This window comes from Lepisosteus platostomus, chromosome 10, assembly GCF_059453375.1.
Source record: "Lepisosteus platostomus isolate fLepPlt1 chromosome 10, fLepPlt1.hap1, whole genome shotgun sequence".
Taxonomy (NCBI): Eukaryota; Metazoa; Chordata; class Actinopteri; order Semionotiformes; family Lepisosteidae; genus Lepisosteus; species Lepisosteus platostomus.
Window position 1 is genome coordinate 26,598,893 of NC_142620.1, and position 27,280 is coordinate 26,626,172.

The window sequence follows — 27,280 nt, forward strand, 5'->3', positions numbered from 1 at the left end:
CAGATGCAGCCATTCAAAGTGCGCGGTACAGACACCGCGGTACAGATACCGCAGATAAGATGACACGCGATACCGCGGTGCGTGATTGGTTGACCGACAGGGGCACTCGTGGTCCGTTGGTCTGTCGTAGAAAGACTTACTGTAAGCGCCTTTACTGTACCCGTTGTAGATATTGAATTTTACCACTGAAGGGAAATCTTAGTAGCTGAGCATAAAAAGAATAGGAGCATACTGTAACGCATGTGAAGGCCATAAACGATATTAATTTTGGAACGTAAACATACAGTATATGGCTGGTCTCGGTACTTTAAAGAAAAAAATACACACCAGTATTCCATTTCTCCCTAAACATTGTAAGCTTCGAAGTCTTTAACTAACGTGATACCGGAGTCAACAAGCATACTTTTAGAATTTGATTAAAAGGGAATATAATATGGAATCGCGTATCTAAAGAATTTAATAACGGTATGATTATATCCGTGTACTGCGGCAGGACTGTGTAAGGCTGTTTCGCCGACCTGATCATGTGAGCTGTCTTGTAGCCTACTGGTCTAGGTGCGTGACTACCAACTGGCTGGTTGTGTGTTCGAATACAGCTGGTGTTGGACTTTTCATTTTTATTTATTTATTTTTTAATCGCGTAACATAAACATATTACCGTATGCAAACTGTACTGTAAACAGTATGTATATGTATATTTGATGTCTTAACTGTGCCCGTTTAATTGAATTAAAAAAAAATTATTTAACACGAACATTAAGCTGTTTACATCTTCCGCCTGAGAACAGTCACCCGTTGCTACCCAACGCAGAATGGTGATTGGCTGACACTATCTGACACCCCTCTGATTGGAGAAAAAAGACTTGCTGGCGTGCTATACACACTACCAGGAAGAGGATTTCTTTCTATTCAAAACGTGTATTTTAAAAGTTTAAGAAGTAAAAACCTTACAGCGTACACAGATTTCTAAACTGATCAGGATCGTTATCTTTGTCTTATGCATAATCATGTTCACCGCTCTGTCCAGCAAATTAATAATAAACTTTATTTTATATAGCGTTTTAAACGAATAAGTAATTAGATTGCTCATAAACCTAATCACTTGCTTTTTCTTTTTATTTAGGCTCAGATTTCAACTATAGATCGTATTATTAATAACCATAATAACAACCAACCAACAAAAACAACCATATAAACATAATGGTGGTGCTGGACCTTCCAGTTTTATTTATTTATTTTTTAATCGCGTAACATAAACATATTACCGTATGCAAACTGTACTGTATACAATATGTATATGTATATTTAATGTCTTAACTGTGCCCGTTTAAGTATTGAATATTCATATCTAATTTTACCACTGAAGGGAAATCTTAACATAAACATACAGTATATGGCTGGTCTCGGTACTTTAAAGAAAAAAATACACACCAGTATTCCATTTCTCCCTAAACATTGTAAGCTTCGAAGTCTTTAACTAACGTGATACCGGAGTCAACAAGCATACTTTTAGAATTTGATTAAAAGGGAATATAATATGGAATCGCGTATCTAAAGAATTTAATAACGGTATGATTATATCCGAGTACTGCGGCAGGACTGTGTAAGGCTGTTTCGCCTGCCTGATCATGCGAGCTGTCTTGTAGCCTACTGGTCTAGGTGCGTGACTACCAACTGGCTGGTTGGGTGTTCGAATCCAGCTGGTGTTGGACTTTTCATTTTTATTTATTTATTTTTTAATCGCGTAACATAAACATATTACCGTATGCAAACTGTACTGTATACAGTATGTATATGTATATTTGATGTCTTAACTGTGCCCGTTTAATTGAATTAAAAAAAAATGATTTAACACGAACATTAAGCTGTTTACATCTTCCGCCTGAGAACAGTCACCCGTTGCTACCCAACGCAGAATGGTGATTGGCTGACACTATCTGACACCCCTCTGATTGGAGAAAAAAGACGTGCTGGCGTGCTATACACACTACCAGGAAGAGGATTTCTTTCTATTCAAAACGTGTATTTTAAAAGTTTAAGAAGTAAAAACCTTACAGCGTACACAGATTTCTAAACTGATCAGGATCGTTATCTTTGTCTTATGCATAATCATGTTCACCGCTCTGTCCAGCAAATTAATAATAAACTTTATTTTATATAGCGTTTTAAACGAATAAGTAATTAGATTGCTCATAAACCTAATCACTTGCTTTTTCTTTTTATTTAGGCTCAGATTTCAACTATAGATCGTATTATTAATAACCATAATAACAACCAACCAACAAAAACAACCATATAAACATAATGGTGGTGCTGGACCTTCCAGTTTTATTTATTTATTTTTTAATCGCGTAACATAAACATATTACCGTATGCAAACTGTACTGTATACAATATGTATATGTATATTTAATGTCTTAACTGTGCCTGTTTAAGTATTGAATATTCATATCTAATTTTACCACTGAAGGGAAATCTTAACATAAACATACAGTATATGGCTGGTCTCGGTACTTTAAAGAAAAAAATACACACCGGTATTCCATTTCTCCCTAAACATTGTAAGCTTCGAAGTCTTTAACTAACGTGATACCGGAGTCAACAAGCATACTTTTAGAATTTAATTAAAAGGGAATATAATATGGAATCGCGTATCTAAAGAATTTAATAACGGTATAATTATATTCATGTTGCAAAAGAACTGCAACGGACATAAAAACTCCCTTGCATGGTTTCATTACGACCAGAATCGGTCTTGAGATATTTTTAACTTGATTTACAGTATTTGAGAGGTATGTCTTAACACCGATACTACAGTGCTTAAGTACTGCTCACGTATATGTTTCTAGGTTTATATTATGCATTTCATACGGTCAAATTACTTTTGAGCAATAAGAAGCGAGAAACGGTATGCGTTTTACTTTCGTTTTGTGCTGGGACCCGTGGATTGATTAGAGATATCAAGTACAGTACATACAAGTCATTTTTTAAATGTTGTAGTTCATCTTGAAAAAATGTTACGAGTACATCATCTATCAACAATTACACAGGTTCTGTTTCCATATTGCGGATTTTGGTTACGTAATATTATTTTCTAGATTTCACGTTGTGAATATGATGGGATGTCTGATGGGATGTTTCTAAAAATCCATCCTCTGTAAAACGTCTTCTCTAGTTGTCCTGCATATGTATTCGCTAATGAAGCTGTGTGTTCTGAGCCTAGATCTCTACATTTCTGTATGAACCAGCTTAGAGGGCTAAAGACAGCTTGTGTTTAAATTGAGTGTAAGGCAATTTATGCTTCTAAAGTCATGGTCAGCATTTATCTTTGTTCTGTGCTGTAAACTTGTTCTGTGCCAAGTCACATTATTTTATAGCGTTTTTAAAGCGTTATCAAATACGGTGTTACTGTAGTTTACTGAGTCCCATGTCACATGGTCTGTGATTGAAACCTGTAAAACCGGTTTAATTCGTCACAGCCAGCACTCTTCAGGTGTGAGGGTCTTCTGCTCAGAATGAAACGCTAAAATGTTTGTGTATATTCTAATGGTAGTGGGGGCGGGGTGTGTGGGAACAGGTTTGGTTGAAACATTTTCTCTGAAAGCATTTTCTTCTTGTAACCGATCTTGTTACAGCATGTTACAGTTTACTATTATTAACCATATTAATTTTAAGTGCTTAATGTAAAATCTTGTAAAAATATATTTTCATTGTTCAAATATACATTAAGTCTGACTATCATATAATAAGTTAAATACAAAACTAAAGAAAAAATAGGGTTAAATATAATTCAAAATATTTTGCTAACAATGTTAACTGTTTATGAATAATAAAATGTATTAACTAAGGAGTAGGATGGCACAGTTGTTAGTATGTTTTTTGTTTTTTTTTAACCCAATCTCCGGGAAACCATTAGTACGATGGTGAATCGGAGATTCTCAACCCTTGCTGCGTACGACTGGAAAAGAATTCGTGATCGGATCAACGAAATGCTTCGTAGGAGGAGGCGGTCTTTTCCTCTTGTCTAACAGTCTGTCCACAAACAAAACATTCCTGTTAGACAAGAGGAATTGAAAAAAAAACAATGTTGTCAATGAAAACCGGTGTGTGTGTCTCTCCCTGCTGGATGTCCCTCTCATAAACTGCTGAATGAATAAAATAATTTTATTGAAAACGAGTTTGCGATTGTCTGGTCTTTAAATTCTGGAGATACGCGATTCCATATTATATTCCCTTTTAATCAAATTCTACAAGTATGCTTGTTGACTCCGGTATCGCGTTAGTTAAAGACTTCGATGCTTAAAATGTTTAGGGAGAAATGGAATACTGGTGTGTATGTTTTCTTTTAAGTACCGAGACCAGCCATATACTGTATGTTTAAGTTCCAAAATTAATATCGTTTATGGGCTTCACATGCGTTGCAGTATGCTCAGGCACTAAGTAAAAGGAGATGCTTCGTATTGCTTGACTAATTTTAAAAACTAAGTTATAAATATAAAAATTGCAGGCGCTGCTCTGGTGCGTCGGCTCCTACACAGTGCCTGTCTGCCGTAAGCGTTACAATATACATACAGTACCCAACACTGCTTGTACCCATCTGTCATGCAAATAAAACACCTTGAATTGAATTGAATTGAGGGGAGAAGGGGGGGATACTAAAGCCAATACTGGCTCAATGGGCTTTGACGTGCTAATGCGTTGGTTTAACGGTCCGGGTGTGGCAGGCTTCCAATGTCAACTCGACTCGATTAGAAGACAATGAACGTATTTTAGCCCTAAATGAATTAATAGCAAACATGGTTTACATAAAATACATTTTTCCAAGAAAGTTTATAATAATACGATCTATAGTTGAAATCTGAGCCTACTTTAAAAATAAAGGAAAAGCATTTTCAGAGAGCAATCACGCTGTGTTTATGTAGAAAAAGTGATTAGGTTTATGAGCAATCTAATTACCTATTCGCTTAAAACGCTATATAAAATAAAGTTTATTTAGAGATGAATGATCAGTGTCGCAGTTTAAATAATGTGAGTCAGGAAACTAACACAGCGCCACCGGATTTAATAACGCAATAAAAACGATATAAAATAATGTGACACAGTACAGCACAGTACAACAATACTGACAATGACTTTAGAAGCATAAATTACCTTACACTCAATTTAAACACAAGCTGTCTTTCTGTATGAACCTCTAAGTTGGTTCATACAGAAAATGTAGAAATGCATTAGCCTGATCATGATTAAAAAACACATAATTAAACACGCGTTTGCGATTTAAATCAGAACACGATTTAAATCAATATAAATGTTTATATTGTAACGCATACTGTCCAGCCTCCATTTCTCTATAAAAATTTACTGTTGCACACACACACACAATAGAAGCAGGAACCGCTGTCAGAAGGGAAGATATATTCAAAGTATCGCAAATATCGATCATGTTGCGATATTTTGAAATATAAAAGTCAATTGATTGTCCATAATATCGCTTACCTATTTTTTCGAAGAAATGTTTGTTAAAATAAAAGTCCAGCACCAGCTGGATTCGAACACACAACCTGTCAGTTGGTAGTCACACACCTAGACCAGTAGGCTACAAGACAGCTCGCATGATCAGGTAGGCGAAACAGCCTTACACAGTCCTGCCGCAGTACACGGATATAATCATACCGTTATTAAATTCTTTAGATACGCGATTCCATATTATATTCCCTTTTAATCAAATTCTGAAAGTATGCTTGTTGACTCCGGTATCACGTTAGTTAAAGACTTCGAAGCTTACAATGTTTAGGGAGAAATGGAATACCGGTGTGTATTTTTCCTTGTGATATTTTAAGCTCTAGCTTTCATAATATATACCAACATTTTAATGACTGATGATTAACATGCTGTAATACACAGTTCAAAATTAAAGGCTCAAATGCTGTACATGAGAGGTTAAGCTCCCCCTGGCGGTTTTACAAGGCGACGCCGGATAGTTAGTCACGTGACACGCGTGATACCGCGTGATACTGTGACACGCCCACCGGGGTATGCCGCGAAATACCTCACCCATTTTGAATGGCTGCATCTGTAGGTTTTTATATAACACATGCACTTAATTAACTATCCTCAGATGGCTGTTTATTCTCATTATGAGAGCTTGCTCTCCAACTCCAGCTCTCCAATTCCAACTGAATAAATTAATGTTTTCATCAAATATAACAAGAATTCCATATAGTACAAATGAAAGCAGTTCTCATGTCCAGATTCAATTTTTTATCTTATTTTTTATGGGTATGTGGACACCTTTTCAAGGGCATTTTTTGAAATAAAAAAATAAATTTGTAATCAGTCTTCAATAAATGTAATGTTAAGATTGAGTTTTTGTGAAATCCCTCAGGGACAGGACAGTGTCTTTCTGGGATGTTGATTAGGCAGAGCTGCAGCAGGAGATGCTTGTCAGCTCTCCTTAACTAAGTAATGCTGCACCTCCATCTGTATTATTCTTTATCTTTTTCTACCAACCTCTTCAAGAATACACCATCATGTTAAGTGAAAAAAAAATCAATAACAGAGAGAAACACACTGCCTTGAACCCTAGAAAATGACAAGTTTTAATTTTAGTGTTTAGTTTATAAGCTTGTTATTTTAGTTGGTTTTGTTACATTATTAATTTGGGTGTCTCCTCTTGCCAGAAAGCGCTAAAGGCACTCTTGCATTTTGACTTTTTTAAAATTGCAACCCATAAATAAAGCCATATGGATGTTTTTAGGTCACATATCCACAGCTGGCAACTTTTTCATGAATGTTCAAAAACATGATGACATGAGAAAGGGTTACCTGTAGGTTACCTGATAACTTTTGGGGTGCGACACTGGAAGTGAATTGCAGAATGCTGGAAATACACAACTCAGTAGAAATGGCAAGCAGCTTGGGTGTGGGAACAGAGCATAAGCAGGGTTGATCATCTCCCAGTGGATCTAGAAGACTTCCCTGAAGCATTTCTCTTGATCTGTGAATCTCTTTGGGCAAGACCCCACCTCACAGGGGAATCTCAGGTGGTTGTCTTTACCTTAAGCCCTGATGATGCTTAATATTTTAAGAAGCCACTGTCCTCCAAAGTTCAAAAAGGACATTGAGTGTTTCCTGGAGTTCACTGGTTAAAGATTTGTTAATTACATCACCACCACTGGGCCCCTGTCATTGAACTCGCTACAAAAGGTCACCCAGACACAGATTAAAGGATGGATCAGTACCCTGCTGCTTTCCAGACTATTACAGATTAATTCTGCCAAGTCTCAGTGTTGCACTGCCCTGACCTTTCTCACCTCTTGAAGATGATGTATAGCTATAATGGTTATAGGCATAGAGTAATATCTGTATATATAGTACTGAAGCTGGCAAGCATTGTGGTGCAGTGCCTTTTTTTCATTTCTTTTTTTTCCTTCAGTTGGCTTTATTCAGGTTCAGTATATACAGTACACTGCACCACACCTTTACAGACCTTACACTCCATACCTATTGCTACAATTAGTATCTCAGGAACAGCAACAACATGTTGTTGATTCCATGTGAATATCGTTTTCAGATGTAATAGCAGTTAGTGTGGCCCAAACTTAAAAAGGAGGGAGATTTTCTTTGTTCAAGCCTAGGAAGTCTTGAGAGAGAGCACATTTTGTGTCATTGGTTTCCACCTGTGAAAAAAATTGCCAGCTGAGTAGCATTTAAAATAGTGACTGCTTTGGGTTGTGTAGGTAAACCTGATTGTTGTTTACTGCTAGAATGATCTGCAAAGCACTTTTATGTGAGCAATCCTGCTTACAGGACCTTTAGTTTTTACACGTACAGTATTTAGATCTCAAACAGTTTTCTGTTGCATTTAATTCTATTTAAATATAGTGAACACCTTCTTAGAAGTTCAGCTTGCATTTTTCATTGGGCTGTTCTGAAACAGAAGTAATTTTAAAAATGCTTAGTGTTATTTATCTCTGTGAAAACTGCTATCAATCACATGCAGGAAAAGGTTGGATAATTAGACAATAGTGGATTAGGGGTGGCATGGTGGTGCAGTGGTTAGTATTGCTGCCTTGCTGCAATGGGGCCCTGGGACTGTCTTCTGACAGTCGCTGTTGTGAATGTCTGTAGATTGTATCTAATTTTTAGTTTTTGTTTTGTTTCACGTTAATTTTATAAGGGAGAGTGTCATAGATAAGACTCCCTTGCCCCCATCTTGATTTAAATACTTTTATTTTTTTCAAAATCTGGCAATGCCAGACAAAATTCACATTTGCTGTAGCCAAAGGGCCTTACAAATCAGAAAATCAAGAAACGAAACAATTCTCGTGCCCAGCTCCTCAATGGAATCGCTTTAACCTGCTAATGTGTCAAACACATTTATTGGCGTATTGTGTTTTAAAGAAGATTGGAGTTTTTTTTAAATACATTTTAGAAAAGTGTAATCTATACTTAAAAGCTGTATTTATTCAATACCACTTGATAGTTACAGTTAATAGATAGTTAAAAGAGATAAGAATTCAAGTTGGTACTGTTTAGACTTAATTATTTTAAGCTGTATTACAGCATCGTACATATGCTTAAAAGAGAACAGAGAAAAAGCAATGATCGGCTGTGAAGTCTTCTTCAGGTGTGAGGGTCAGCTCAAAATTACACGCTAAAATGTAATGTAGGCTCTGAATGGGTTCAACTATGATTTGGGCTTGATTGAGGTCACTGCCTTTCATCTGAAATCCTGCTTGAATCCTGCTTAACTAAAAATTAGACACAAGAAGAGAAGCGCGCTGTGAGAATGTCCTGCTCATGGGAACTGTGTTCCCTTTGGAACTGCCCTGCCCTGCGAACCGTTCTGCTCTTCCGAACTTGTGCTGCCCTGGAATTGTTCTACAGGCTCTCTGTGTTGCCTGTTTTTACCTAGAGGAACTGCAGGTTGTTCATTGGTTGAAAGTTTCATGGGCATCCAAGACCCACGTGGTGTTAACCTGCCCTACCAGTTCCTGATTGGCTGATGATGAGTAACCATGCCCTCTGACCTTAGGGTCGTAAACCAACTTTGAATCAGACTCTCCCTTGGAATCTCAGACTTTAAGGCGCCGAAATGAGCATTTATTAAAGTTGCTGGAGAATATCAGGGATTGGGAGTTGCTCCTTATCAGGACACTCTATCAGCTAGAAAAACCTTACTTGTTAACCAAATGGAATGGCCTCTCTGTATCAAGCACCACTGAGATGAAAGAGAGAGGGACTGGCAAGGGAGCAGAAAACTTAATTCCTGTATTTTAATAAGCCTCGCCGCTACACATCAAACATGAAAAATGTTTATTTATCGGTATATTTTATAAAAGCATGATTGCTCAGTTGGACGGTATAAAGCAAGTATGTTTTTTAATGTTTGTAATCGCTATTGTTGCAAGTTCAAACACAACATTAACTGGAATGCTACAGAACCCTAAACAGACACTACACACTAGCCGAATATACAGTAGCTGTGTCAGTCTTCTGTGCAAAAAAATCACGGACATCATGATTTGAACATCATTGGCTGCTGTTTTTAAAAAGCTGTTGAGTAAAGAATAAGAATTTTCATATGTGTACGCTCTAAGTTTCACTTTGTTTCTTTCTCACCCGCTGCGATTCGGGCACAGAAGGGTTAAAAAGAAAGTCAGACAGGCAGGGGGAAGGGTTAGTTGTGAAACTGTTACTTGTCCGGGATAAAGCGGTTAGAAAGTAGGTGGATTTACACCTGTGAAAAGGGTTCAAATTTTAATGCGATACAGAAGACATTATTAATAAAAATTTTCTTGTACGGTCTGTAAACTGAAACTTTATGAAGGAGACACGTTGAGTATCGCCTCTTTTACACTTGGAAGAACATTCCAATGTTAATGCGACACTGAAGATATTATTAATAACCTTTTAAATCTGAAAGGAGCTCTAAAGGGATCCATACGGCACAGGTCCCTGCTAGCTATTTCAGAGGGAAAGACGGTGACGTCACCACGCAGGCAAGCACCTCTAATGTCAGGCGAAAGCGTTAAATATATTTAGATCTTTGAAATAATATCGTTATTGATTTCTTTAGCATCACAACATTGTCCAATAATACTCTTCTTGTGCCTAATTTTTAATTAAGCAGGATTTGAGCTACAGACCATAAAAACCACGCTTTTTGACCGCGCTCGAATATTCTTCTATCCATATCTTTGGAAGGGAAACACAGAAAGCCTTCAAACCAAGTGCATTTTAAAGACCACGACTTGTGAAAATGTTCACAGCCTCCACATAAAACTATAAGTGAGCTAATTCTCTTTTTTTAAACCTCCGGTTTTTCATTGATGCGTAATTATGCGCTAACTGGAACCCAGGGGGACTGCTGTGTACACATGTTCACAATGCAAGAAATACTGTTCCCCCCTCCAAAACCCCCTTTTTTTGCTTACAGTAGTACTTCTTGCGTTAAGAAAGTTAGGTGTTAGCATTGTAGTGTGCTCTCTGAAGGCACCAGTTCTGTAGGGTTTGGGCATTTACTGGGACAATTATTAATTGTAGCAGTAAATCACAAAATGATTCTTTTGATGGCCTTAGAATCCAACCATGTGATATAACTCAAACAATGCACACACACAGGTACTAATACACGATGATACATTTATTAATACATAAAATATGCATGTAAACCTAACAGATCTTATCGAGAGGGTTATCAGAATACAAAAGGTATATATTCAGTCAGTTACGAAGTGTTACACATATCAAGAGGACATAGGTTCAGTATATCATTCATTTAGACCGTTTCATAAAGTGAACTTGGTTACAACTTCTACATTAGATACTCAAAACAAGTACATAACTCTTAGGAATTAAATTGATATCAACTGGTTGGGATAACAATTGAATTCTTGAGCTGTAATGCATTGAAGTTGAATACTCATCCAATCTCCTGTGGGCTCTCTGGCTCCGTGCCAGGCTGTGCTGTGCTGCTTGCGACGGTGCGCTGCTGATGCTCACTGGCCGGCTAGTTAGTGTTGGCTTTAACTAGCAAAGTTTGTGCACAAGAGAAAAGATGTGGGTCCCAGCAAGTCAGGAAGTGATTCAGATGTCCACAGTTCTGACCTGTTCACGAGACCTGCTGCTGGTGCTAACCTCGGGTGGATCCTCTGGTTACTCTCTGGCAACCTCCGCTCTAGACTCTTAGAACAAAGGAAAGTTCTGGCACTCGGACACACTGGCCGTTCCGTGGTTGTCCGGGCTGAGTCTCAGGATGGTCAGGAGGTGCGCTGCGAGAATGTCCTGCCCTTGGGAGCCTTCTGCTCCTGGGTCGTCCTGCCCTGGAATTCTCCTTTGAATTCCCTTTAGAAAAGTCCACAGAATTCTCCCAGGCCCTCTGTGTTGCCTGTTTTTACCTGGAGGAACTTCAGCTCATTCATTGGCTGAAAGTTCCATGGGCATCAGAGTCCCACATGGGTTACTCAGCCCTACCAGTCCCTGATTGGTTGATCAAGGTGAGATATGAGTCACTTACTCCTGACACTTAGGAATGCAGTCCAGATGTCCATCTGGCACTCCCTAGACAGATAGGCGCCAATGGATGACCATTGATCATGATAGCCAGGCTTAGCTAAGTGCATCCCCATTTGGGAGCTGTCCCTTATCAAAAGAAAACATCTTTAAATCAGCCTGCATGAATAGTTTCTCTGTGGCTGCACCACAGAGATGAAGAGAGAGATGAGGCCTCATTTGGGAAAGCACAGCAACACTTAATTCTGTCTTATTAATAAGCCTCTCCGCTACAGCATAAACTATTAGTAAGAGGCTCTGGTGAAATTTCTTTGTGAACTGAAGAGTTAAAGTGTAAAGTGTCTCCTCCTTTTAACAGGAAGAGACGTGGTGCTTTAAACAAGAGAGTGTGGCGTTACTTTTTGTCAATGAAAAAGTGTGTGTGTGTTTTTTTTACTCCCTGGCGGAAACGGGCTTCCATAAAAATCAAGTAATACGTTTATTCCATGCTGAAAAAAAGAAGAAAGAAAACACATTCCATAAGAATCAGTATACTGTAGCTTCTGGGAAATACATTTTTCCTGCATTAAAGTTTAACCTGCCCAGAGCGCCCTACATTACAAACTCCAAGTGTTTCACCCTCACACGTGAAGAAGGATTCACAGCCGAAACGTAGCAGTATTGTATTGCAGTAAATGTTTATATCATTATATCTATTTTTTTATTTCTTTTTTAAAAATTTAAAAAAATTGTTTGCCCAGCCTAAGGGGGGGGGTCTGCTCTCATTGACAGCTGACACCCCTCCATACACTCAAGTGAAAAATTAATAACGCCAATGTAAACATCGTATTTACAATTTGTTGATAATAAAAATGTTATGTTCTCTAAAGCTTTCCCAGTCAAGTATGATAGTTTAGCCAGGGAGCTTTGTAAGCATGTGTAGGCAGCAAAAGATCAGCTAAACTGGGAAGATGCGACACCGAAGATATTATTAACCTTTTAAATCTGAAGGGAGATCTAAAGGGATCCCCACACGATATGGGTTCCTGCTTCTGTAGCGATTCAGAGGGAAAGATGGTGATAAGTATTCGTTGATATTAAAAAATGACTTGGATTCGAACATGTTGTGATATTTAGAAATATAAAAAGTTCAATTAATTTTCCATAATATTGCTATTTTATTTTTTCAAAGAAATGTTTGTTAAAAGAAAATTCGTGGTGCTAACTGGATTTGAACAGCCGACCTCTCGCACAGTCACATGATGAGTGGTGTAACAGCCCTACACATTGTTTGTGTACAGTATATACAGTACTACTGTTTGTGTTGCAGTACATTAATAGAATTATATCATTATTAATTTCTTTAGATACGCGATTCCATATTATATTCCCTATTAATCAAATTCTGAATGTATGCTTGTTTACTCCGGTATCGAGCGTCTTTGCAGAAAAGCTTAAAACTACCACTTTTCTCTCAGAGTACTGTATACACGTTATTTCACATGTAAGACTTTGATGCTTAACATGTTTAGGGAGAAATGGAATACTGGTGTGTATTTTTTCTTTAAAGTACTGAGACCAGCCATAAACAGTTTACATAATACTGTATGTTTATGTTCCAAAATTAATATAGTTTATAACCTTCACATGCGTTATGCTCCTATTCTTTTTATGCTACTAAAATTTCCCTTCAGTGGTAAAATTCCATATGAATATTCAATACTAAAACATGCACAGTAAAGACATTAAATATACATATACATATACAATACAGTTTGCATACAGTAATATGTTTATGTTCCTAAATCAATATCTTTTATGAGCATGTGAAAGGTGTGGCGAATTGGAGATTCTCAAAAATTACTGTACTTTGCATGATTGGAAACAAATGCATGACTGGATCAACGAAATGCTGTGGTGTTACTTTTTGTTAATGAAAACATAAAGTATTTTCGTTTACAAAGACGGTCAATGACAAAATAAAATCTTTTTGTTTACAAAGACAGTTACAAAGAATGTGGACCAGGGTAATACTATGAGTTTACAGCTTGTCCAAGGTAATTCATTATTAATACTATTAGTAATATCTTTGGTAAGGACTTTGATGGTGACAGCTCAAACTCTGTACATGAGAGGTTGAGCTTTATTAGCTCCAATTCCGCAAATTCCTGATACTATTATTTTACTTGCGGTATCATGCGGTATTATTCGAGAAAATACGGTATTAATACGGTATTATATGGTAACTTGAATTATACTGTGACAAGCGCATCGCGTTTTAATGCGGTATCGCCCGCTTGTTTTGAATGGCTGCATCTGTAATTGTATGTCTGCAAACTAGAAATCATTTTGTCTAGATTGTAGCATTATTGAATTATCTTAATGACCCTAAATCATCTGTATTAACTAAGCTCTACGTGTTGGGGAAAGTGTCCATATTACTTCTGAGGTCTTGCAGAATTCTCCTTTGGTATTCTTATAGACAGCATTAAATGGGTCTGGTTGGTGGTGTGAAATTCAAAACATGGTGAGAATATTAACATCACAAAATGTTTTAATAGTAGCATTGTCTCTGAAAATAACTTCTCCAAAGTGCTTTAAAAATATGTGACTTTTTTCAGAATAACACCCCTTTGAAGTATTTCTTTTAGTTTTAGTGAACAAATTAGTAATAAAGGAGTAATAAAACATTATTAATTAAAAAGTGTTAACTTTATTCAATTTTTACATAGCTAAGAAACACAAGAAAATTCTTCAGTATTCTTCACCTTTGGTGGCGTCTTATTCTGTTGTATTGCACAATAAGGCACAATAAGGTCTATTGGACTACACTGAACTGAACAACTGCCAAGCCAGTATATTCGACAGTAAAATGCAAGCCAGGCTATACAAATAAATATTAAATAGTAAATACATATTAAAATAAGAAATAAAATAAAACATTTACTTTTAAAATAAAGTTTGCTTTGTTTTTCAACATAAACAGCACTGTTTTTAAATGTAAATACAAGACAGCAAAGTTAATTTCATTTTATACATCTTTAATACTTCAACTGTAACCATGTTTTTCTCTACTAATTCACTTTCATAAACAATAGTCCTGTAATATAAACCATTATATTTGCATTAATTATTTTCATTACTGTTTGTATCAACACAAATAAATAATTATGATAATTGTTTTATACATTTACTACGTTTTGAGGATTTAAAATGTAGAGTAATAACAACATGAACTTACAAAGTTACTTTCAATTTGAAATTAGCTGTCACATTCAGTGACAGCATTCTTACAACAACCATGAAATTCAATCCAGTTTCAAGACATACGTATTTCTGTACCCAAATTGTATGTTATTGTAGATGAATTGTAAGTTTTATAAGTTAATAATTTACATTTACAATCAAACATGCAACACATTATTAAAGTTAATATTTTTATCAAAACTTGAATGCCTAGGGTAAATACCTTTAAGGGTGAGTGAAGAAAAATGTCAGGAAAAAATAAGGAAAATCAAAAGACTAAAATATGTTAATTGTATAAATATTCTTTACTTACAACTCTCAAGTCACACAGTAGAATGGCTCACATGATTTCAGAATACTGTAAATACATAATTGAAATTTATTTTGTAGACTTCAAATATTAAACTTTCTCCCTTACGATCCTTATGTCTAATAAAAAGAACATAAAGAAAATTCTTGTCACATATGTTATCATATTGGACATATTTTCATATTATGGACTCATAATTTGACAAAAAAAAGTTTGAGATACTGAAAGTCTTTTGAAAGCCTAGAAGCTGTTTTTGCCTCCTTTAAAATGAAATCCACTCGCTCTTCACAAATTCCACAGAAAAAAAATATTAATTTAATTTACTCTTGTCTGTTTGCAGATTTAAAGTATACAAAATGTTATTGTTTAACAATTAAAATATAAATAATACATTCATAGCATTAAGGGTAAGATGGTATCATCACAATTCTTGAAGGTGATTCATAGCAGTGAAAAACAATATTGGCAAGTCTGTATTTTCAGACATTCCTATTGCACATTTCTGGTATGAAACTGCTGGAAGCTTCTGTTGTTTAGTAAGACTGGTATTACAACAGAGCTGTCTATGAGGGCTTATTTGGAACAGTTTAGAGTTTCTGTGTCACATTACAAACAATTCAGTCAACTGTAGAACTACTTCGGTGGTTTGCTAATACCACTGCTGAAGAATCTGCATGTTGTCATGCAGATGAAATGTTCAGACTATAAGAGATACAATATTACTTCAACCTGATATCTATTGAGTAAAATATATCTGTCAAGACAATTCCACCAAATCTCAGGTGTTCTTAATGCTTGATTGTTTCCATAGTGTCAGATACCATAAAATACTGCTTTGCACATTTTGTAAAAATGAAATTTATTCTAGGACATAAATTTTTCCTTAGTCAAAAGATGAACATGGGCAGGTAAAAAACAGCTCATTTGTCACCTTAAATTAGGAACATGAGAGTTTTCTGTGATTGTGGTTATTTCTTCCCACAATTTCAACCAATATGTCCTTTTTATTTGTCATGGTTAATGTTTTCGTCTTAAACACCCTGTTTGATGAGAGCTACAGCTGTTTCTTTTAGGAAAATACTAAATTCCACCGAATTATCATTGAAACTATAGATATGTTGTAGATAATACAGTAAGGATATTTTAATGAAAAATAATGATGTTTTCCATTTGATTTCTGAAGATTTAATCCTCTTTTAAATAAATATGTGAGATGTAAATATGTTTGATGGAAGAAGTTGGTCTCATTAACATAAATAACCATCGTCGACTTTTAATTGAGTTTATAATATTGTTTTCTAATATTAAGTAATATATTTGTTCCAGCATTTCTATATTTATAAACTTTAACATCAGTTTTTTCTGTGCAGATTTACAGTGCCTTGCGAAAGTATTCGGCCCCCTTGAACTTTTCAACCTTTTGCCACATTTCAGGCTTCAAACATAAAGATATAAATTTTTTATTTTATGTGAAGAATCACCAACAAGTGGGACACAATTGTGAAGTTGAACGAAATCTATTGGATTTTTGAAACTTTTTTAACTAATAAAAAAATGAAAAGTGGGGCGTGCAAAATTATTCGTCCCCCTTGCGTTAATACTTTGTAGAGCCACCTTTTGCTGCGATTACAGCTGCAAGTCGCTTGGGGTATGTCTCTATCAGTTTTGCACATCGAGAGACTGAAATTCTTGCCCATTCTTCCTTGCAAAACAGCTCGAGCTCAGTGAGGTTGGATGGAGAGCGTTTGTGAACAGCAGTTTTCAGCTCTTTCCACAGATTCTCGATTGGATTCAGGTCTGGACTTTGACTTGGCCATTCAAACACCTGGATACGTTTATTTGTGAACCATTCCTTTGTAGATTTTGCTGTATGTTTGGGATCATTGTCTTGTTGGAAGATAAATCTCCGTCCCAGTTTCAGGTCTTTTGCAGACTCCAACAGGTTTTCATCCAGAATGGTCCTGTATTTGGCTGCATCCATCTTCCCCTCAATTTTAACCATCTTCCCTGTCCCTGCTGAAGAAAAGCAGGCCCAAACCATGATGCTGCCACCACCATGTTTGACAGTGGGGATGGTGTGTTGAGGGTGATGAGCTGTGTTGCTTTTACGCCAAACATATCGTTTTGCATTGTGGCCAAAAAGTTCGATTTTGGTTTCATCTGACCAGAGCACCTTCTTCCACATGTTTGGGGTGTCTCCCAGGTGGCTTGTGGCAAACTTTAGACGAGACTTTTTATGGATATCTTTGAGAAATGGCTTTCTTCTTGCCACTCTTCCATAAAGGCCAGATTTGTGCAGTGTAAGACTGATTGTTGTCCTATGGACAGACTCTCCCACCTCAGCTGTAGTTCTCTGCAGTTCATCCAGAGTGATCATGGGCCTCTTGGCTGCATCTCTGATCAGTCTTCTCCTTGTCTGAGCTGAAAGTTTAGAGGGACGGCCAGGTCTTGGTAGATTTGCAGTGGTCTGATACTCCTTCCATTTCAAGATGATCGCTTGCACAGTGCTCCTTGGGATGTTTGAAGCTTGGGAAATCTTTTTGTATCCAAATCCGGCTTTAAACTTCTCCACAACAGTATTACGGATCTGCCTGGTGTGTTCCTTGGTCTTCATGATGCTCTCTGCGCTTTCAACAGAACCTTGAGACTATCACAGAGCAGGTGCATTTATACAGAGACTTGATTACACACAGGTGGATTCTATTTATCACCATCAGTCATTTAGGACAACATTGGATCATTCAGAGATCCTCGCTGAACTTCTGGAGTGAGTTTGCTGCACTGAAAGTAAAGGGGCCGAATAATTTTGCACGCCCCACTTTTCATTTTTTTATTAGTTAAAAAAGTTTCAAAAATCCAATAGATTTCGTTCCACTTCACAATTGTGTCCCACTTGTTGGTGATTCTTCACATAAAATAAAAAATTTATATCTTTATGTTTGAAGCCTGAAATGTGGCAAAAGGTTGAAAAGTTCAAGGGGGCCGAATACTTTCGCAAGGCACTGTATTTCATACTCTCCCAGAAATAAAGAAGTAAAGACTTCTCAGTAGAAATCCTTGTGATCCTTATTCCTTATTTTAACAAATATAATATAATCTTTATTTTAACAAATCTTGTCTATATAACTTTAAACCCCTCTTACACATGATCATTCATTTACTCTTTTTCTTCAAAATCATACAAAATATTCATACAGGTGACTGAAAGTGATGGTATCCACATCAGTGAGCTTTTGAAGTATGTTTTTTTCAGACAGATGACTGAAGTGTGGATCCATTTTAAGAATAACTGTGTTTTGAGTACAGTTTTACTTATTGTAAATGAGACATTACTACTGGATGTGAAATGCACAGGCACCCACTGTTAATAGTTCTTCTCTTCCCAGGTGAAGGAGCAAATGCAGTAGTGAGCCCTGGCCATCAGTGGGCTGTGCTGACATCTGTCTGTCTTATCTCTGTCAGGTATCAAACACCCGAATGTGACAGTGCAGCCAGGTCTCGCAGCTCAGAAGTGGAAGATCCTTACAGGGACAGGGAGCTGCCAGGTGAGACAGTGCTGGTGAGCTGTTGAGAAACAACTAGAGTAAATTATAGGGTCAGAGGCCAAATTTGTCAAGTCCCATGCCCCAAACCCTTTTTGATTGTCTGCAATTTGGGCCAATTTAAGTTCCCACTTACTTAATTGATCAGATTATTTTCTGTATTGTAAGTACATATTGTTACAGGCTGAGGCAGGTGGCTTTGGAGGTGTCTATGAATCTAGATAAAGTGTGTAACACACACGTGGCAGTGTAAACATTTCCAACTTCAAAACAGAGGGGATATTTGGTGAGATGTAGGGGTCCAGAGTCTGTGATCATAAAGTTCACATTGGTTTGCCTTAGTTAATTAAGTTCTTGGTAAATGATTTAGCCTCATTTACCCAGAGTGGTGTCCAGAAACACACCATAAAAGATCAGATCAAGAGGAGGAAAAGAAGAAAAAGAGAAAACAAACACTTCTCAGTCCCAGTCTGTGGACCCACACCTGTCCCTGGATAATGCTGATTGGTCCCTGCCATAACCTTAAATAACACTTCTGATACTTAAAATATATTCTTGCTTTGGACCATTTTTTAGCCTATGCAGTCCTCAAAGAAGGAAGAACAAAGGGCCTGTTCCTTGGTATAGAAATGTTTGAAAAACACTGTTCTAGACTGTTTGTATTACTAAGTTTGCATTGACAGTATACTGTAATTTCCATATTGTTCAGCATATTTTTAATTTCTGTAACAATAACAATAATTCAGAAGTTTGGTTAACTTCGAATAATGTTGAAAAGAACGGCTAAATAAGGAGATGGTGTGCTTAGTACTTTGACTTTAACTTGTCCGCTTATGAAGTATGAGTCAGGGATTGGTGTAATGGTGATATTAGGGTGGAGGGAAGAATACGGCGGCATGGTGCTCAGCCAGGGAAATTCAGCTATGGAGCTTTTATACATGGGGAAGAGGAAGTACAGCATTAGAATTTGACCTCCCCCAAAACTTCTGTTCAAGTTTGGAAGACATGGAAGACATTTTGCTTGCCCTTCTCAGCTACAGCTTAAGTTGTTAAGTGGCATGTTTAGGTGACATGGCTTAGGAATCCGCTTTGTGTGCTGGAGGTCAGGGGTTTAAACCCAGCTGTCGCTATGAGTTTTCTTTTAACAAATAAACATTTATTTGAAAAACTAAAATAGTAAATATTATTAACATTATATTGAATTTGTTGGTATTTCTAAATATCACAACACGTTCAAAGTTAAGTGAGTTAAGTGATTAACCTATTCTATGAATACTTGCATGTAAAAAAACTCATACTTTTTAGAATCCGCTAAATAGGGAATATAATATTGAATTGCTTATCTAAAGAAATTAATAACAATATTAATTTAAGGATCTACATATATGCATTTATATAGCTGGTAGTATTACTGTAATCCACTTTCTTTGTAAACACGTTTTATTTTTAATTTGACTCATTCCCACATGATTACTTTAGAAACATTATTAAGCTGTTTGTTCTATGTAGGTGATTCAAGTTCAATACCCAGTTCAAGCACAAGTTTTTTTTCTAACAAGACATTTTAAAAAATAAAATAGTAAATATTATGGGCACAATATTAACATTTTTTGTGTTTTTCATATTCAAGGTTAAGTGATATTAATAATTAAATAAAAACGTGAATGACACAGAGCCTGCAACCTACTTAAAGATCGCGATTTGTTAAATATTTCACAACTTTTATTTAAACAATATATATTGCCTGGTTGCATTTTTAGAAACCTTAGTTTGAATAAAGTGGATCCCAGGTGCAAGTGACTTTTTATTGTGAGAAGGCATTATGCTATATTTTTATGCATTAGTTGAAACCTTAATACAGGATTCACTTTTTTCTGTCTCTTCCTACTCTCTCTCACCCACCTTCAGATGCGTTATGCTCCTATTCTTTTTATGCTCAGCGACTAAAATTTCCCTTCAGTGGTAAAATTCCATATAAATCTTAAATACTAAGCGGATTAAAACATGCACAATAAAGACATTAAATGATAAAATCCTTCCACGACCGACCAACGCACCACGAGTGCCCCTATCGGTCATTTTGGCCAGCCAATCACGTGAATGTTTATATCATTATATCTATTTTTTTATTTCTTTTAAAAAAAAATTGTTTGCCCAGCCTAAGGGGGGGGGGGGGGTCTGCTCTCATTGACAGCTGGCACTCCTCCATACACTCAAATGAAAAATTAATAACGCCAATGTAAACATCATGTGATTGGCTGGCCAAAATGACCGATAGGGGTACTCGTGGTACGTTGGCTGCACAATACTGCTATGTTTCGGCTGTGAATCCTTCTTCATGTGTGAGGGTGAAACGCTTGGAGTTTGTAATGTAGGGCGCTCTAGACGGGTTAAACTTTAATGCAGGAAAAATGTATTTCCCAGAAAAAGTGTGTGTGTGTTTTTTTTACCCCCTGGCGGAAACGGCCTTCCATAAGAATCAAGTAATAAGTTTATTCCATGCTGAAAAAAAGAAGAAAGAAAACACATTCCATATGAATCAGTATACTGTAGCTTCTGGGAAATACATTTTTCCTGCATTAAAGTTTAACCCGTCCAGAGCGCCCTACATATTACAAACTCCAAGCGTTTCACCCTCACATGTGAAGAAGGATTCACAGCCGAAACGTAGCAGTATTGTATTGCAGTAAATGTTTATATCATTGTATCTATTTTTTATTTCTTATTTAAAAATTAAAAAAATCATTTGCCCAGCCTGGGGGGGCGGGGGGGGGGTCTGCTCTCATTGACAGCTGACACTTCTCCATACACTCAAATGAAAAATTAATAACACCAATGTAAACATCGTATTTACAATTTGTTGATAATAAAAATGTTACGTTCTCTAAAGCTTTCTCAGTCAAGTATGATAGTTTGCCGAGGGAGCTGCGTAGGCAGCAAAAGATCAGCTAAACTGGGAAGATGTGGCACTGAAGATATGATTAATAACCTTTTAAATCTGAAGGGAGATCTAAAGGGATCCACAAGATAAAGGTTCCTGCTACTGGAGTGATTCAGAGGGAAAGACGGTGACTATTCGTTGTTATTAAAAAATGACTTAGATTCAAACATGTTATGATATTTAGAAAAAAGTCAATTACTTGTCCATAATATTGCTATTTTAGTTTTTCAAAGAAATGTTTGTTAGAAGAAAATTCATGGCGCTAGCTGGATTTGAACAGCCAACCTTTCACTTATAGGTCAGGCACTTAAACCATCATGGCACTAGCACGGGCACATGAGAAGTGGTAAAACAGCCATATACATATCAATAGATACTGTATGTGTACAGTATATACTACTGTTTGTGTCACAGTACATGAATATAATTCTATCGTTATTAATTTCATTAGACATGCGATTCTATATTATATTCCCTAATAATTAAATTCTAACAATTATGCGTTTCTTTTACTGCGATCACGAGCACAAGTATTTGTGGAAAAGGTTAATCACTTAACTTTGAACGTTTTGTGATACTTAGAAATACCAACAAATTCAATATAGTGCCGATAATATTTACTATTTTAGTTTTTCAAAGAAATATTTATTTGTTAATAGAAAACTCATAGCAATAGCTGGGTTTGAACTCCTGACCTCCAGCACACAAGGCACACAACTAAGCCATTAAACCACATGCGAATGAGTTAAACTGATGCAGACATTCCTTTTGTTCCTTTTAACTACGTTGCTGTCGATATAGCAATAGACAAAAGGAAAGGCTTGGAGTTTGTAATGTAGGGCATTCTGAACGAGTCAAACTTTGATGCAGGACAAATACATGTATTTCCTACAAGCTCTACTGTAGAGGCAGTACAGTAGCAGTTTGAAATTATTCTTATTATTAATAAATCATTTAGCTTCGTACATGTTTTGATGTTAAGAAATGTAAAAAATGTCAATATAGTGTCCATAATATTTGCTATTTTAGTTTTTCAAAGAAACGTCATGGTGACAGCTGGCTTCAAACCCCCAACCTCTAGCATACAAGGCACACGCCTAAGCCATTACACCACACACATAATCACAGGTGAATGAGTCACACTGATTCAGACATTTAGAAAGAAAGTTTACTACTGTGATAATATAATATCACATATAATTATATAATTATTAATTTCTTTAGATACGCGATTCCATATTATATTCCCTGTTAATCAAATTCTAAAAAGTATACATTTTTTACTGCGATAACAAGCACAAATATTCATAGGAAATGTTAAAACATGATAACTTTTTATGAAGTATATAAACTTAATATAATCAGAAGGAGCACGTAAAAACTTTTCCAAAATAACCACATTATGTAACCAAATGAAAGACTTTGATACTTAAAATATTTTATGAAGAAAGTGGAACACTTGTATGTATTTTTTGGTGTGTAACTACCAATACCAGCCATATACAGTTTACATAATATGTTTATGTTCCTAAATTAATATAATTTATTACCTTCAGACGCGTTATGCTCCTCTTTTTATGCTCAGCTACCAAAGTTTCCCTTTAGTTGTACAATTCCATATAAATATTCAATATTAAGTGGATTAAAACATGCACAGTAAAGAGATTAAATGATTAAATGCCCTGTCGGTCATTTTGGCCAGCCAAATCATGTACTGCAGTACAACACGGTGAACTGTGGGTAATTTTGCGTGGTACGGGGTTGTACCGTGTATTTTGAATGGCTGCATCTGTAATACAATAACTATCCCACTCATACAGTGGACTCACATCTCACCTCATCTGTCTCTTTAACTCTCGGATATCTTGTAAGGCTCTAGTCTCATGCGGTCTTTTAATAATAATAATAATAATTGCTTACACTTATATAGCACTTTTCTGGACACTTCACTCAAAGCACTTTACAGGTAATGGGGACTCCTCTCCACCACCACCAATGTGTAGCATCTACCTAGATGATGCAAAGGCAGCCATAGTGCACCAGAACGCTCACCACACATCAGCTATCAGTGGGGAGGAGAGCAGAGTAATGAAGCCAATTCATAGATATGGATTATTAGGAGGCTATGATTGGTAAGGGCCAATGGGAAATTTGGCCAGGATGCCAGGGTTACACCCCTACTATTTTCGAGAAAGACCCTGGGATTTTTAATGACCACAGAGAGTCAGGACCCCGGTTTTACGTCTCATCTGAAAGACGGCGCCTGTTTACAGTATAGTGTCCCCGTCACTATACTGGGGCATTAGGACCCACATGAGCTGCAGGGTGAGCACCCCCTGCTGGCCCCACTAACACCTCTTCCAGCAGGTGTTTTTCCTTAGTTTTTCCTAGGAGGTCTCCCATCCAGGTACTTACCAGGCTCACACCTGCTTAGCTTCAGTGGGTTGCCAGTTGTGAGTTGCAGGGTGATATGGCTGCTGGTACACTTGCACAATGTACCAGGATCTCACTATTAAGGCTTCACTTGCACAATCTCACAGGATCTCCTACAGCTCCATTTCTCAGTTTCAAAACTCACAGTCCCCTCTGGGACTTTCACTCTTCCTGGTCCCTTTTGTCGAAGAAAACTCAGTCTTCACTCAGGTTAGGAGATTGTCAAACAGAGATCTTTAATACAATCAGCTGAAGGGGAGCATATCACAGAGAAAGGGTTTCCCCTAGCACTCAAGACATGCTCACTGGACTGAAGTTATACTTTCCTTTTTATACATTAAAAGTAGGCAAGACTTTAACATATCAAAGGAACATACAGGGAAAGGGGCAGTGTCAGAAGTCAAACAAACAGGACAGGGGGATGCCATTTGGCATCCTACAATCTGTTTCATTTCTCTCTGGTTGAATGGGTGTGAGGAAACACAGGCTTTAGTTTGCACCTAAGACAGTGGTCTTAGGTGCGAACAGAAAACCTTTCCCGCGCATAGTCACTGTCCTGACCTTTTGACTCGGTCTTCCACACTCCTCCCTTTTGTGCTTTAAAGCACAACCACTTTATTATTTCTGTTGTCTACATTATAATTGTTCCTGTTGTCTGCGTTGTGTTTGTCCATTGTACTGTGTATGTCCGAGAGATCAGCACAATTAATAATTCCAAAAGTAGATGTACATATGGTATAAAACTATTCTACTAAGCTACTACTCTACTCTCTAGTACTCTTTAAATGCCTATCTGCATCAGCCTGTCAATTTCCTCTTCTTCTTGTCTCCTTTGTTCTTTACATTTAATTAACATTAGCTTTACATCTGTGTTGGACATCTGGGCTTGGATTTCTTTTGATGTGCAAGTACAACAACATTTAATAACTGAAAAGCATATGTATACTCCAATTACACAGCCCAATAAGAGCAATAATCCCTGCAATATAAAGGCACCTAGATTTCCTAATGCACCACTGACCCAGCCCCATAGGGTCCATCCTGGGGTTTCGTGTAGCTTGGCAGCTTCCTTGCGAATGTGTTCAGTAAGATCGGAGATTTCTTCTGAGCTGTCTGGAATGTAAGTACAGCAGTCAGAGCCAATTAGGGTGCAGGTCCCCACTTAAGCTAACATAAAGTCGAGGGCCATCCAATTTGGGAGAACCATGGTTTGTATTGCTACCAGCTCGGCAGACAGTTTGTTGAGGGCTTCTACAGTGTCATTGGTGACACATTCCAGGATGCTTGTGAGGAGCCGAATTTTCTTCTTGGCCCTGCCAACCCCGTACATGGGGAACAGAACAGCTGCCAGCCGGTCACCTTCAGAGATGGCCCGTTTGTTTCGATTATCATAGTGCTCAAAAGGGAGAACTGTAGAATGCAGCATTGCTGGGGTAATGTATCCTATGGAGCATGACCCTGCCCAGTCAGGTGGAAGCCAGGGATATGCTCGATCCCCACAAATCAAATAAGTCCCATTGTAACTTCGCATTCCAGAGGACTTGAAAACACAACCTCTGCTGAAGTACTGGGTTGCATAAAAAACTAAGGAAGGGTCGGTGCGGTTAACTATCTTCATGGTAACATTCTGCTAACAACTAAGGGTATAATTGCAGGAACTATTTCCCATATAGACAGTGCCATTGTTAACAGAGAAGCCCTTCAGCTTTGTAAGCCAATTTTAAGCCTGGAACATCATTAGTTCTTCGTGTGACATTATAGGGAGGTTTATACCATCCTCCAAAAGTGACATTAGTACTGTACACAGAATACTTGCAGCCACTGGGATACCATATTTTTGATTTCTCATCAGGTTGCCAATTTAACTGTTTTTCAGTTGCCACACATATCATCCCAAGTAAAGGGAACTGGTGCCATGGGAATACCTGCTCCAGAATTATGTGGGATGTGAGAACAAACCCAGCATCCTGATTTATTCAATGATTTGGCAATCTTTGACTAGATGAGTTTGCAGACAGGTGATTGACTTTGTCTTAATAGTTAATTTATTGAGTTCTTGTTCATTAACTAATTGAAAAACACTAAAGAGGTGCGCATACTGTTTCTGTACCAGACTTCTTATATTAATAGAGAGTTAAATTAAATCCCACTTCCTTTCCCCCGAGATGAAAATGCTCTGGCACGAAACATTCCCTCCTTTCCAAGTATCCTGGAGATGGTCTGGAGGTTCATTCATTCATGTTATTGGTAATCTGCTTCACACCACAGGAAGAGTGGAGAATGTGATTTTTTCTGTATGAAAAGCCTGTTGCGTTTACAAAATTAAAGTGTTTTAAACGTTTAATTAAAAAGTAAAAAAAGTACAGCTTGCACAGAGATTCTAAACTGATCACAAGGAAGACAAATCACCCGTTTTTCATACATAAGGTGTTTTTTAACTATTTAAACCCGTTTATTATAGCATTTAAAGTCTTGCAATGTCTAATTTAGGTAGGAACATGTTATTGTTTCTTATTGTTTATATTTGATATTGATATTATGATATCTCCTGATCATAATTATAATATATACAGTATGGATCCAGCCATTCAAAATGCATGGAGTACGCTTCATCAACACGTGGTAGGCATGGCACATTATACCGCATGTAAATTGAAATATGACAATAGTATCCAGAAGCACCTTGTAAAACCGCCAGGTGGAGCTAACAAAGCTTAACATCTCATGTACAGCATTTGAGCTGTTGCCAGAAAATGCCCAGTTTTGAATCCCAGTCACTGCTGAGGGACAATCTTTTTCCAATTTAATAATTTAAGTTGTATACTCTTTGATTTTTAATAATTTTAAACTGTGTATTACAGCATGTTAATCATTAAACATGAAAAAGTCTTATCTTGTTTTATATTTTTCTTAGAATGAGTGGAAAGAACATCACTTGCTGTTATTGTAAAAAGATGAATGTTGTAGTGATTTAACATCACTTGATAGTGTAGTATCATATAAAATGAGTCCCAATGTAGGTGAAAGAATTACACATACATGCAGGAGAGTAGCACATACATCATATGACTTGCTAACTGTTGACTCAGTACTTTCCGTTCTTATGCTGGTCTAACAGAAAAACACCTCCTTATATGGCACTTTGCCACAACTCAGCATTCACAAAACAGGATGTAACAAGTTCCGCATAGATGTTATGAGTAATCATGAATGGACAGAACTTGCTATGCGTTTCCTGCTGACAGGCAAAGAATATGCAGCTTGATCTTTAGGAGATAAATTGTTAAAAACATTTATTCTGGATTCCTCACT

At 36.9% G+C, this 27,280-nt stretch overlaps 1 protein-coding gene across 3 annotated transcripts in view; it reads left to right on the forward strand.

The window, feature by feature from the left end:
- The window catches only part of smoc1 (SPARC related modular calcium binding 1), a 329,006-nt gene that overhangs the window by 191,868 nt on the left and 109,858 nt on the right, over positions 1 to 27,280 (forward strand). For all 3 annotated transcript variants that reach the window (XM_088648925.1, XM_088648923.1, XM_088648924.1), the window contains exon 11: positions 18,515 to 18,597. In XM_088648925.1, the coding sequence (XP_088505051.1) occupies positions 18,515 to 18,597 (83 nt within the window). The remainder of the gene's footprint in view (positions 1 to 18,514; positions 18,598 to 27,280) is intronic.